Here is a 14,987-nt window from a genome sequence, read left to right as displayed (position 1 = left end):
GTTCAGTGTCATGTGTTACAGGCTGACTCCAAGCTACTAAATATACATTTACAAAGGATGATGCCAGAAATGGTGCTTTAGACTGAAACCCCAGAAGAAAGATGTTTAGCTCTCTGAGGAACATAATGGAAGGTTCCCTGCAGAGTGTTTCGGTTTATATTACTTAAGGTATTTTTTGTTTTTTGTTAGAATAAACTAAGTAATCATCCTCCACCACAAATACTATTCTGTACATTTAGAGTGAGGATTTTTTTTTTCTTATTCTTCGTAACAAAATATCCAAAGTGTATGTCCATTTAAATTAAAATGTTCTCGTAATGAATGAAGGCACAAATAATAACTACACTGTGGACATAATCAACAAACGGATTTATATATTTTATAACATGTTAATATACTGTATACTTTTTCATGAGAGCGTTCAAATATACCATCTACATAAATTATTAAATAACTGGCAACAACGATGTTCAAATATAACTTATTAGTAGTAGAGAAATGAAAGCTGTTTTAGTTTACTGTGGCGCTTCATGCTACAACTTTTGACAGATTGGACTTGTCTATTTTGTTCGTTAAAGTTTTTGGTATATTGTCAACGTTGTTTTCTGTCATATTGTCAGTTCTTAAATCGGAAAAATCTAGCTAGTCTCTACTGACCAGCTTTTGGCTGAATAATTTACATAAATGCATGTAAATGGATAAGGATTTGGATCATTCTGCTATTCGAAATCCTAAAATCCTACCACAGAGTGAAAGTACAGGAACAAAATACAAGCATGTCTGAAAAAATGACATTTATGCATATCTGTACTTTCTTTGGAGTATTTAACTGCTACTACCTTGCTTAGAGTTTTCTTTACACTGTAGAGCTAACTGACAATTAATCCCAACTAAGCAATTTAGAGGCTAATCACTTACTTACAGCAGGTGAAATGTTTGTCAAATTGTGTCAGCTTTACAAATGTGAGTAAAGGTGCCAGAATAATTACTCAGCCAGGAACACTGTACACGATGATGTGCTGTATTTTCTCTCACATGTTTGATAACAGACTCTGGGAAATATTTTTTCCTTCATAACACTGGATCAAGGCTTTCTCTTTGTGCATGTCAAAGCCATAACGCTTGCATTATGAAAAACATCATACGGATGCTGCATTTTATGCTGGTTTCACACTAGGCATAACTGATTCATACAGGTATGATTTCTTTCCACTGCCTCTCCACCACTGGTCAGCTTTCACATTAGTAACATCGCACCCAGTCGCTTTGTGCTGCACCAATATTGTTGTTCTTTTGACTGCTCCTGGCAAGGGATCGCCACAGCGAACCACGCGGTTCGCACATATGAGCTTAGCACATGTTTTACGCCAGATGCCCTTCCTGACGCAACTTTCCCATTTTATCTGGACTTGGGACCTGCACTGCATCCAGTGGCTGGGGTTTAGGCACTGGCTAGGAATGGAACCCGGGCCTTCTGCATGGCAGGCGAAACACCTACCATTGAGCCACCAGTGCCCCCTTTGTGACACACCAATAAACACAATGTCATCAATGTCACATGTCTCCTATCTGTTTCCTCTTTCGGGGGAAATGTCAGGAGTGACCTTCTTGTCTGCTTTCCTACCTTATATGGATGTAGTAAGGAGGATGAGATCAGAGCATACATATTTTAGAAGAGACAGGTGACACTGATGACGTCATGTTCTAAACAGAGGTTCACTTCAGTGTTTAAGTGCAGGTGTCATTCATATTTCAATTGTGCTGTATCATGCTTGAGAAGCAAGGTACGCTGACCTGTGCCTGGGCACGGTGCAGGGTGTTTGGATAACACAAACATCCTGGACTTTGGGGATGAAGCGTATTACAATTGCATTTCTTTTCCTTGTATTAGTACTCTTAAAACTAAATTTCTTTTTAAATAAATCTTCTGACCTGGCTCATCCGGTCAATGGCAAAGAAGATATTGGTACCTTCTTCAGCACAGTGTTTGTCTATTGTATAACTCCTACTGCTAGTCCTTGAAAAGTTAATTTACCTTTGCAACAGAGGGCTGAGTCTGCTTTTGTCGCTGCACCAACTTAAAGCAGCCGGGATGGCAGGACATCGTAAATCATGTCTCTAATAAGCGCATTTAGGGTGCCCTATATATAGCAGGTAGAAAAGGTATGTAGAACGCCACCTTTCTCCTCAATTAATGAACCTGCGCAAGTACTGAGAGTCACTGAGGGAAGGACATACAGAGCCTGTGGATAGGAAAACCCTTCCCTCCCTCTTCATCTCTATCACTATCTGCCGTATTTCACCTGATCACATGCTCAGTGCTTCTCGTCCGAACTAAAGCATCCAGAGGAGTGGCTAAAAAAAGACTGCACTTAATACACCAGTTAAAAATACATGGGCAACTTTATCCCATGACAAAAAGATTTTCCTCTAATACTGAAGTACAGTACTAACCAACTAAACTCTCAAAGATTTTTTATAATTCATGATGGCACAAATAAAATACAAATGCAATAAAGAAAAACTGTAAATAACTGTAAAACATACACCCTACAAAAAATAGAAACGAACTTCAATAAAAAAATTATTAATTAAAAATTAAGCTATGCATAATAGTACTGATTCTAATGATACAGCACTAATGAGCAGTGACCAGAGGAGCTGACCAAACACAGAGAGTCGAGCTAAAACATGGCCATAAAACTCTCACCTACCGTAGCTTCACAAACAGAGCTCGGACGATAATGGAAGCACGCTTGTAATGGAGATAAGCCTGTCGCATGTACAGCACAGACAGCAGTAAAGTGTTGTTTTACTGAACATCAACAAATGGTCCCAGCAGATAGATACAAAATCACAGAGTACAGCTTGTACAGGAATAATGCGGCTGATTTTTGCAATCAGCATCTGGATGAGGCACATAACTGGCAACATTCTGACAGCAAGATCATTATTTGCACTTCATCCCGGAATCAAATAACATGATTAGCTTCAGTCACAGTGAACATGTCTGAGAATGCGTCAGTAATATGGCTCATCAGCGGTAAGGATGAATGTAGGATTTGACAGGCCGGGTTTCAAAGGGAATCATTGATCATTAGACATCTGAGGCACAGAGACTGGGATCATTTTTATGTGCGTAAACATTGTGGCAGGTTTACAAAATGGTATTTTATATACTAACGGATCAGCGGCTCTTTACAAATAATTTCAGCAACGACTAACAGCTTTTGCGCTGATAGCAAATTCTCCATGACAGCACCAATATAAACATTTATGAAGCTTAACACAGCAGATAAAATACATTTTAGCTTGTGCTTCTGTTTATTTCTTGGCCTGTGGTCAACACAGTGTTACTGAGATCATATAACAAGGTTTAAACATTGAAACAATTTAAAGTAATAATGAATTAATTCATTGAAGATATTATTCATGATATCTTTCGAAATAAAAATCTTATTTAAATATGTGCATGTTTTTCTGGTTAAGGAAAAAAAATTACATTAGATCAGTCTTAAAGCTTTTTGTAAGACAAACACAGGAAAATGGTCAAGGGTATTCTAGAGACAGAAAGATTTTACCTTGACAGTGATTACGACTCAAGCTTTCCATTTTTTTCTATGAAATCATTCATCCGGGACTGTCTGGCTGTCAGCTAGTGCCGCAGCATGGTGTCAAACTAGCTAATACAATAACGCAGAGATTGGGTAAAGAGACGACCAGTGCACATGATGAATGGGGTGATCAGGAGGGAATGGGAGTGAGAAAGAGGTACAGGTAACCACTCAAATAGCTTTCAAGCTTGCCTGCCTCTCTCTCTCTGGGGAGGGACAAAAAGTGTTTCTTTGATATATTTCAAAAGAGCCTCATTTTCACTTTTAGCTACACACACACACACACACACACACACTATATATATATATATATATATATATATATATATATATATATATATATATATATAGGGGTAAGGAATGTGCAAGAGCTGCTATAATGGAATTTTAAAAACACTTCAGGAAGTCTTACTGTATGTGACCTGTCTACCAATTACTGTGCATGCAAACAGAAAGCCTGAACTAGAGTACGATTAAAAACACACACGCCAAACAAAGTGTGGTCTTGTGCCAGAGATACTGTAAGCCTAAGCTTACTGCACGATTGCTGATACATTAAATGGAGATCAATCACTAGATGATGTTCACACAAAGGTTACCAATGATTCTGCCATTGTCAGCGGTGGTATACAGTACCAAAACGCTAACGAATATGACAGTAGGAATGAAATAAAGAGACGTGAACATAATTATAACTTGATCGTTTCAGTGTTGGAAAGCAGTGAAAGACCCAAGGGCTGTAAAAACCAACACCAATCTTATATCTTTATATCTCTTAATATCTTTATGTTACATTTGTGCTTTTTGTAGATAATTCATTTTGTCATAACCAACAAGAAGCAAACGTTGTAGAAATTGTGCATCAAACAATTTAGTTTTAGTGTGCATTTTTAATGTTTGTTTTGCTCACTTTTTTAAAATAAACAATATAAAAATCTGTAACATATATATCAGTAATAAACATAAAGTTTTTAAATGCAACATTACTAAAATGCTTGCTGGGGCAGGGGTAGCTCAGTGGTTAAGGAATTGGACTACTGATCCCAGGGCCCGGGTTTCCACTATTGGGCCCTTGAGCAAGGCCCTTAACCTGTAACTGCTCAGATGTGTAATGAGATAATAACGTAAGCTGCTGTATATAAGGGCGTTTGCCAAATGTTGTTGTGTCGCCTCTTAAAGATGAATTGTTGTTGAAAAAAAAAAAATCACCTGACAATATTTGTTTTTCATGGGATGATAACCTTGACAAACTCAGGTGTAATTTACCATTGCCACAGCTGTCCTCACTAGCCAGGCTCCTTACAGTACTTGTTAATAACTTATCTGAAGAGACGCTGAGATGACTTTGCTGGACCAGACTGGCTCGGCCTGTTTCCAATCCACTTCCCTTTCCACCATCTTTATTTTCATTGTGAGCTCCATCATTGTTGTTCTAAAAGACTCTGCAGACGTGCACAGCCATGCCAAGGGGCGGGGATATTTACAGAACGAATTAATGCTATATGCACAAACAAATAAGATTTTACCCATTTCCGATAATAAAAGAAATGAAGTAATATGTTAATGTTGATACTGTGGTGTGCTGTCACAAATAAATTAATGTATGGGAAAAACTGGATTGGAGAACTACTTAAATAAAATAAACTGAGAGGGAAATCTGCATTTGGTTATCATTCATTTAACATTATTAATAATTAATCAATTATTAATTCTTAACTTGACAAATGACATCTTTTCAAACTGCTGTTTATACGCCATCACATAGCAGCACAACACACTAGGACTATCTGCTCTCCTTCTACTTACTGTAGATGATCTCACACACATCCATACCTGGCTAGTGTCACTGTGATTGACCGTGCCATACCGTACTGTTGCATATCTACAGATAATGTGTCATTTAGCGTGTTTAGACATTACATACATTTATTCCTAGCAATTTAAATTCCTAGCAATCTAAATTCTTAGTTTGTATTTTTTTTTTTATTCAATTTCTGCTACGTTTTTTTTAAACCAGAGCTGCACGACATTATACCCTGCACTGTGCATGTGCATGCCTTAGGAAGATGAAGATTTAAGAATTGGTTGATAGACTGCACTAGTAAAAACATTTTATGGTTGCCACTTAAAAGACACCTTAAGGAACAAAACAGTCATGTTGATGCAGTACACCTTGCAACAGACAAATAAAACTTTCACTCTCATACAGTAAGAGAGCTCATGTTCACTGCTCATCAACGGTGTGCCAAAAACAATCAAAAGATGGCGCCTGTGTGACAGTGGTCTTCCACCTGTTACCTGTTCTTTCCCGCTGTTCTCCAGCACCGACCAATCAACTTAATCAAACGACATAATTTTAAAACAGAAAGAAGCATTAGTGCTAAAAAGTTCAAGCGCTGCTTCCCCGTTTCTTGTACAGACAGATCACGTAGAGAGTTCTAACAGGGAGAAAAATAATGTCAAACCTAGCAAGGAAAGGAAGCAAGGAAGATAAAAATAAATTACTATTACACAAATCATGCACACTAGAAATATGCATGCAGGGATGTACACGCGCAGTCTAACACACTGAATGAAACAAATGTGGCCAAAGCTGTCTGTGGAATGGAAGGTGCTCTTTGAGTGAGTGAGTGAGTGAGTGAGTGAGTGCTGAGGTGCAACCGACATCCCAGTCACTTCACATCCATCTCTCTGGAGCCTGGTAGACTGTCTATAATGCACTTATACAGTAAACTATTTTTTTTCTCCAAGCTTTTATAATGCACTATACATTCTATATGTCACATACACAGCAAAAGCCAGAGGGTTGTGTTAACTCTGAAATTACTGTGTGACAACATTTCTGTAGATGTTAATTCAACACAGCATTCGCACATAGTCCTTGTTTTTACCTTGTTTGTCATTTTTATGCCAAAAATCTATTATGATGAGAAATGATACTGCCAATAATTAATCTTCTCCTAGTGCTCATGAGTCGACTGGCAGTCATAGGCATTTTATCTTTAACAACATTAAGCTCTTGACTCTGGAAAGTTTTCAGAATAACGACGTACAATGGGGCAAAAAAGTATTTATTCAGCCACCAATTGTGCAAGTTCTCCCACTTAAAAAGATAAGAGAGGCCTGTAATTTTCATCATAGGTATACCTCAACCATGGGAAGCATAATAAGATTAAAAAAAAAAAATCTAGAAAATCACATTGTAGGTTTTTTTAAGAACTTATTTGCAAATTATGGTGGACAATAAGTATTTGGTCAATAACAAAATCTCAAAACTTTGTTATATACCATTTGTTGGCAATGACAGAGGTCAAACGTTTTCTGTAAGTCTTCACAAGGTTTCCACACACTGTTGCTGGTATTTTGGCCCACTTCTTCATGCAGATCTCCTCTAGAGCAGTGATGTTTTGGGGCTCTTGGTGGGCAACATAGACTTTCAACTCCCTCCAAAGATTTTGGCGGTTGAGATCTGGAGACTGGCTAGGCCACTCCAGGACCTTGAAATGCTTCTTACAAAGCCACTTCTTCGTTGCCCGGGTGGTGTGTTTGGGATCATTGTCATGCTGAAAGACCCAGCCACATTTCATCTTCAATGCCCTTGCTGATGGAAGGAGGTTTTCACTCAAAATCTCACGATACATGGCTCCATTCATTCTTTCCTTTACATGGATCAGTCGTCCTGGTCCCTTTGCAGAAAACAGCCCCAAAGCAAGATGTTTCCACCCCCATGCTTCACAGTAGGTATGATGTTCTTTGGATGCAACTCAGCATTCTTTCTCCTCCAAACACAAAGTTTAATTTTGGTTTAATCTGACCATATGACATTTTCACAATCCTCTTCTGGATCATCCAAAGGCTCTCTAGCAAACTTCAGACGGGCCTGGACATGTACTGACCTTTGTTACTTTGGTCCCAGCTCTCTGCAGGTCATTTACTAGGTCCCCTGTGTGGTTCTGGGATTTTTGCTCACAGTTCTTGTGATCTTTTTGACCCCACCGCGTAAAATCTTGCGTGGAGCCCTAGACCGAGGGAGATGATCAGTGGTCTAGTATGTTTTCCATTTTCTAATAATTGCTCTCACAGTTGATTTCTTCACACCAAGCTGCTTACCTATTGCAGATCAGTCTTCCCAGCCTGGTGCAGGTCTACAGTTTTGTTTCTGGTCTCCTTTGACAGCTCTTTGGTCTTGGCCATAGTGGAGTTTGGAGTGTAACTGTTTGGGGTTGTGGACAGGTGTCTTTTACAGTATACTGATAACAGATGACATTAATACAGGTATTGAGTGGAGGACAGAGGAGCCTCTTAAGGAGAAGTTACAGGGCTGTGAGAGCCAGAAATCTTGCTTGTTTGTAGGTGACCAAATACTTATTTTCCACCATAATGTGCGAATAAATTCTTTAAAAATCCTACAATGTGATTTTATATATATTTTTTTATTATTATTATTTGGTCTCTCATAGTTGAGGTATACCTAAAGTATGATGAAAATTACAGGCCTCTCTCTCATCTTTTTAAATGGCAGAACTTGCACAATTGGTGGCTGACTAAATACTTTTTTACCCCACTGTAGTTAAGCGAATGACATCAAAACATTGAAGACAGGAAGTAATTCCTTTCATGAAAACATTTCAGAGTGTAAATATTTCAGAGTGTAATTGTCTTTTTTTTTTTTTGTTTGACTTACTTTAAAATGAGTATTCTGGGCAATGAAAATACAAGGCTGATAACAGTTAATTATTCGGATATACTACATCTGTATTAAAGTCTAGATTTCTGCCATGTATTATAGTATGTAATGTTTAAAGGATTATTTTTTATTGACACAGACACACCTTGAAGCTGTGCCAGAGTTATATAGTGTAATAGCTTGATCAGGTGTATAACCTATAACCCACTCAAGCTGCTCTATAAGCAACTGGGTCAAAAGGTTCAAGAGAGGTGTCGAAAAGCGCTTCACAAACTTGTAATGCTACTTGAACAGCAAATGACAAAGCACATCTGAGGAATGTCTGGAAAAATCTTATGAAAATGTGTTTTCGACAGTTACAGGTGCTAAGAAAGAGCACTTTTAAACATATAGACACAACTATACACTCTGTGACCAAAAGTTTGTGGACACCCGAATATCACATCCATATGCTTTTAGAACTTTCAATTCCAGATTTCGTTCAGTTACAATAAGCTCCAAATTTCTGGGAAGTCATTCCATTGGATTTTAAAAAATCAAGATATTTAAAAAAATCAAGATATTTATCAAATTATAATACAAAGCCAATCAGCATCTAGGCATCTTGATAAGGTTGTATCGGGTCAAATTCACATCCCTGGTGCAGAGGGGCACTTTCGTGCATTAACAAATTTTTATTACTGAAAATATAAAAAGCTAGACATACAGGCAGTGCCATCATCTATGTTGCTAAAGACGTAGGAGGGGAAACCAGTGGATGCACAAGTGGTTGTTGTAGTAACAGTTGCTGTCGAGACATGACATTTACTCCATGGGTTTTCATTTATGATACAGATGAGCTCTTTTTCCTCACATTTTCTCCAAACATAACAATATCTAGGAATGCAAAACATGGTTTCCTTCTTCTTTTTCTTGATCAAGTTAAAGTTCAGTTAAGCCTCTGCTCATCACATATACATTTGCACAGTGAAATTATTTATTCATTACATATCCCAGCTTTTTTAGTAGGCAAGAGTCAGAGCGTAGGTTCAGCCATTTTTATGGTTTTAGGGCCTTGCTCAAGGGCCAAACGGCAGCACCCAAGGGGAGCAGGGGCTTGAACTGCCAACCTTTCGATCAGTAACTCAGAGTCTCAACACACTGAGACATGACTGCCTCTAAATTTGTTTGGTTTACAGTAGCAATCTAGTCCAGCAGAGCTTTGGCTGGTCGGTGAAGCATGGTCCATGGGTAACAGCATCTTAAAACCCTGAGCCACCACCTCCCCTAACAGTGCACCATTCCTGGAGATACTGCAATACCAGGTTAATTCATGGGCACAGGCAGAGCAAGGCCCTGTTTCCAGCGCGCTAGTCTAAAAATCTGTTTAATATAATTTCCTCATATGGAGGATGTATCAGATATTAAACTGATACTGTAAGAACAGATACTACTCTTGATCTTAGCCAAAAGATAAAATAATTGACTATTATGTCCACGCCTGAATCTCACCCTGGAAAGAAATCATTTACTGTGCTTGTATGGAACTGAGTTTTTTTTTTTTTTTACAGATATATTGTAGGCTTTAGCAAAATTAAAACAAGAGCACAGACAGATGGTGAGGAGGACTGTTCGTATTGTTTTGTGTCTCTGTTTTAGTTTCCGCCTCTTCACACAAGTTGTGCATGTCTTGGAATTCCCATGGATGTAATTATATTATAGAGGTTATTTATACAAAGGCTTTTATAAAGGCTATTCTTATGGGACGTCCAGGACTTCTAATGTTAAAATTAAATTATCAGTCTATTTAAAAAAAAAAGAAAGAGGAAATGGATAAATGGACTGAATGACTGGCTAGTGCGTCTAGTTATAATTATAACTGTTATTCTGTCACTGATAAAACACTCACCTGGAGAGCGGAAGTAAACACTCATGTGAATTGCATAGTAAACAAAGTATTATACTCTATTATTCAACTTTTATGTTTACTTCCGTAATGTAAAATATTCAACATAAACCTGGAAGTCGAGCAGAATAGCGGACTCCACGCTGAGGCACACCGCGCCGCACCGCACCGTTATTACATCCAGATGTGTACCGGCAACAGTCCGCAAAATTGAATTCTGTGTTTCTTTTAATTAAAGAGCTTCTGTTTAACTAAATCTATACTAAATCCAAGTCCATCTCCTGGAGCTCGGGTTAGCTTCCGGACACAGCGCTCAGCACACACTGGAAAGCAGACACAAACGCTCGCACAAACATCTGTACACAGCTGGAACAGCTCAAGAACTTACTCGAACGATGAGTCCAGTTGGCCAGTCCGGACAGCACGGCGAGCAGCAGCCCCATCACACACATCCGCACTCCGAGCAGCTCGGATCTCCTCCTCCTCCTGTGCCGCGGCGGCCGAGCTGCAGATCCGCACCGGAGCCGCACACACACATCCCCGTCCATCAGGAAGACGGATGGCTTCAGAGGGAACACGGTGTTCGAGGTGAGAGCGACAAAACTTTCAGAGCGCTAGATACGGGGGTACCGACGACTGCGATGCTCGATAAGTTTTGGGCCAGTCTCCTTCTCCTTCCTATATTACGTCCAGGTCTAACGGGACGAGAGAGAGATGCTGCGAGCGGAAGCGCCGCGCCATGGATGCGACAGATCCAGCCGGGCACTTTTACACAAGACACGGAGAAACTGAGGCGGATGGAGAGAGTAAGCAAGCAACCGAGTGAGGGAGGAGTGATAGGAGGAGTATGTGTGGTAGGAGTGTGTGAGAGTGTGTGTGTAGAGAGAGCGAGAGAGAGAGAGAGAGCACGGTAAAGATATGGAGAAAGTGCAGCTGTGACGTAAAGAGTACCTGAAGCGTGTGAAGTTCACGCAGGAAGAGGGGGCGTGGGGCTGAAGAAATGGGGGCGGGGTTTCGTAATGGGCGGGTCACAATTGGGCGGAGTTGAAGGAGGGGCCAGCAGGAAGCCTTTACGTACTGTATTTAATTGTAGGGTCGCCTAGCGTGCAGGTAAAACGTTCTAGCCGTCCAAAAATATTACAATTTTCACCAATTTCCGACATTATACTTAAACTTTTGCATATAAAAACACTTAAAACATTTTGAAAATACATGTAAATTAAGTAAATCTAAAAATAAATAGACAATAAACCTCAAATTTAAATTCCAGCATTTGTCAGAAACAGAGCAACTTATATTTTACATCCATATAAATCAGAGCAGTTAAGGGGTAACTAGGTTTGAACTTGGGACCTTCCAAACCATAGTCCAGTGGTTCTCAAACATTTTCTGTCATTCCCCACTTAAGGGGGTGGGCGAATTTTCAAGCCCCACTTGTCAACAAAATGATAACGAAAACGGCCAAGTTTACTATTTATTGAAAAATCAATTTCTAAACCAGTAAGATCAAATAACACCAAGTTCAAAACAGATAAAATACACGTGCAATTGTTATAACAGGCTTACTTTGTCACTTACCTAGAGCTTACTTTCAAAGAAGTTAAGTGGCTTATTAACGTGAGTGGGGTATGTTGTCTCTAAGTGTCTTCCTACTTTGTCTCATGCTGTCTGCTGCCAGCGGTTTAAGATACAAAACACACACGGGTCTCTTCTCTGCCCCCACCATCCCCACCATGAATCCAAGTGCAACATAGGCTTCATCATGTTTTCCTTTCGGCTGGATTTTTGGTTGATTAGGCTGATAGTGCTGAATCACCTGCTTTTGTGTTGTCCATGTAACAAATGTATCCATTGATGTTTTTATGCTCACTACATACAGTACGCTACTGTGTTATGATCTAAACTGCCCCAGACCTAGGCCACGGATTGCCCACCTAAATTCATAGGTTTATGGTTTACAAATTACAAATTATAACAAATGAATTTAATTATAAAGTAAGCAATATAAAAAAAAGGTTGTATAGGGGGGAAATATATAAATTATATATTTCTTTCATATACAACATGTATATTTTTATATTGCTTATTTTATAATAAAATAATTTCCTGTAATTTTTTTGCAATCTGTGGCAGGGGGGGCATTTTAGCGCATAACACGTGTTTGTGTCCGCGGTAAAATTAGTTGGATATTCGCATCTCCGAATTCAATAGCTGCGTAAATAAACCCGCTAATAAGATACCCAGATATATTTCCTCTCTATATCGTCTTTAAGCTACATCCACCTTAAATTATACATGTTTAAAAGCATAAACACCATTATTCTCTACGGCGCAACGAATGATTTAGGGATCATCGCAAAAAGCCGCACAGCAACAAAAAGCGTAGAACGATATTGATCTTCCCTTCTGTTCAGCGCCTGAAGGATCAAAAAGCAACTTTGTTACCACACTGGAAACTAGAAATGCCAGACTATACTGCCTGATAAAATACAGAAACATCAGCATACACATTGGAATAAATGAAATGACATATATAATACCGAATGTTTCCTTATATATTGTTCCTCTGCAATTAAGATGCCGACGTTAAACCGTTATTGTTGCACTATGGTTTCACTTTTTCTCTGATGTTATTTTAATTTACTTGTATTTATGATCCATTTCTTTGTGTGTCATTATTTAGTTTCGAGTGTCTGATAAAGAAAATAAAGATTAAATAAATCAATTAAGAAAAGCATGAATTAAAATAAGTACTTTTCTATTATTTTCCACTAATTCCCTCCCGTTCATTGCGCCCCACCTGTCATGTCTGTATTCCCCACTAGTGGGGCGCGCCCCACACTTTGAGAACCACTGCCATAGTCCAACCTTACAATTGTACCATTGTACACCTTACAAAAAAAACCCCCACATCATAAGCATTCTTCGCTTGGCTTTCCACTGACGCACGCAAGTTTTAAGCAACTCCCGGATGTACGCACATTTAGCTGGCATCTGGTTCGGTTCGAATTCATTTCTTAAGACAGTGGTTCTCAAACATTTTCTCTCATTCCCCACTTAAGCCAATTTTAAAGCCCCACTTGTCAACAAAATGATAACAAAATCGCCCAAGTTTACTATTTATTGAAATATCAATTTCTAAACCAATAAGATCAAATAACACCAGGTTAAAAACAGATTAAATACACGTGCAATTGTTATAACAGGCTTACTTTGTCACTTATCTAGAGCTTTCTTTCAAAGAAGTCGAGTGGCTTATTAACGTTACTTAACGTGTGTTGTCTCTAAGTGTCTTTCTACTTTGTTGCTGTTCGTGCTGTCTGCTGCCAGCGGTTTAAGACACAAAACACACACGGGTCTCTCCTCTGCCCCCACCATCCCCACCATGAATCCAAGCGCAACATAGGCTTCATTATGTTTTCCTTTCGGCTGGCTTTTTGGTTGATTAGGCTGATAGTGCTGAATCACCTGCTTTTTGTGGCTTATGTAACAAATGTATCCATTGATGTTATTATGCTTACTACAAACAGTACGCTACTGACCCGGTTTGTGTCCGCGGTAAAGTAAGTTTAATATTCGCATCTCCGAATTTAATAGCTGCGTAAATAAACCCGCAAATAAGATACCTACATATATTTCCTCTCTACATTGTCTTTAAGCTCCATCCGCCTTAAATTATACATGTTTAAAAGCATAAAAAACATTATTCTCTACAGCGCAACAAATAATTTAGGGATAATCGCAAAATGCCGCACAGCAACAAAAAGCGTAGAACGATATTGATCTTCTCTTCTGTTCAGCGCCTGAGAATCAAAAAGCAACTTTGTTGCCACACCGCAAACTAAAAATGCCAGACTAGTACTGCCTGATAAAATAGTAATTTTTTACTAAAAATACAGAAACATTAGCATACACATTGGAATAAATAAAATTACATATATAATACCGAATGTTTCCTTATATATCGTTCCTCTGCAATTAACATGCTGACGTTAAACCGTTATTGTTGCACTATGGTTCCACTTTTTCTTTGATGTTATTTTAATTTACTTGTATAAATGATTCATTTCTTTGCGTATGATTTTTTAGTTTTGGGTGTCTGATCTTTATTGTCAATAAAAAAAAAGCATGGAATAGAATAGGTATTTTCCTATTATTTTCCACTAATTCCATCCCGTTTATTGCGCCCGCCGGTCATGTCTGTAATCCCCACTAGTGGGGCGCGCCCCACACCTTGAGAACCACGGTCTTAAGAAGAACATTTATAAGGGAGGCAATTTGTATGCACTGACGGTCATTACAATCCTGCAAAACTATAGGTGCCAAACAGATGGCGATTTCCCCGTCCTCTCTGGAGGAACAAAAAATAAACAGTTGTTTTATTTTAGCTGTTGTGGCTGTATAAATACAAGCAGCCTGTAATTTCTTTTGTTAAATTAAATTAACTTGCGATATCATCCAAAGTTTTGTCAAGACCTATTGATAATGTAATGTGATGCCCCATCATTTAATACTGTAGCATCCAAACTGGAATTTTCATTGTTGTAAACATTACAGGTTTAAAAAAGATTAATGATGATTGGTATAGCCAGTGTGATTCCTGGTCGAATAAAAGCGTCATGCTTACAAACAATATAAGCATTTCACTACATTTCGTACTGTGTATGACTGTGTATGTGACAAATAAAATTTGAATTTGAACAATGTCACATTTGCAACTCCCTTTCATTACATTAACAAATCTTATCAACTTAGCTAGCTGACTAATATATACTGTAGGCAGCTGTATTACAAGCTAACA

The 14,987-nt window shown here is 38.6% G+C and overlaps 1 protein-coding gene and 1 non-coding gene across 3 annotated transcripts in view; both read right to left on the bottom strand.

Annotated features, from left to right (window-relative positions):
* The window catches only part of slc24a3 (solute carrier family 24 member 3), a 94,536-nt gene extending 83,449 nt beyond the window's left edge, over nucleotides 1-11,087 (bottom strand). The window contains exon 1 of one of the 2 annotated variants that reach the window (XM_053502361.1): nucleotides 10,575-11,087. In XM_053502361.1, coding sequence (XP_053358336.1) covers nucleotides 10,575-10,734 — 160 coding nt within the window. In that variant the 5' untranslated portion in view covers nucleotides 10,735-11,087. The remainder of the gene's footprint in view (nucleotides 1-10,574) is intronic. The other variant, XM_053502360.1, reaches the window with a different exon arrangement.
* On the bottom strand, nucleotides 9,569-9,762 carry LOC128529539 (U2 spliceosomal RNA). Its single transcript, XR_008361063.1, has one exon. It is a non-coding gene; the product is annotated as a U2 spliceosomal RNA (small nuclear RNA).
* Nucleotides 11,088-14,987: the final 3,900 nt, after the last annotated feature.

Source organism: Clarias gariepinus, chromosome 8 (assembly GCF_024256425.1).
Source record: "Clarias gariepinus isolate MV-2021 ecotype Netherlands chromosome 8, CGAR_prim_01v2, whole genome shotgun sequence".
Lineage (NCBI taxonomy): Eukaryota > Metazoa > Chordata > Actinopteri > Siluriformes > Clariidae > Clarias > Clarias gariepinus.
Note: the sequence above shows the minus strand (reverse complement) of the source record. Positions and strands in the feature narration are given on the sequence as shown.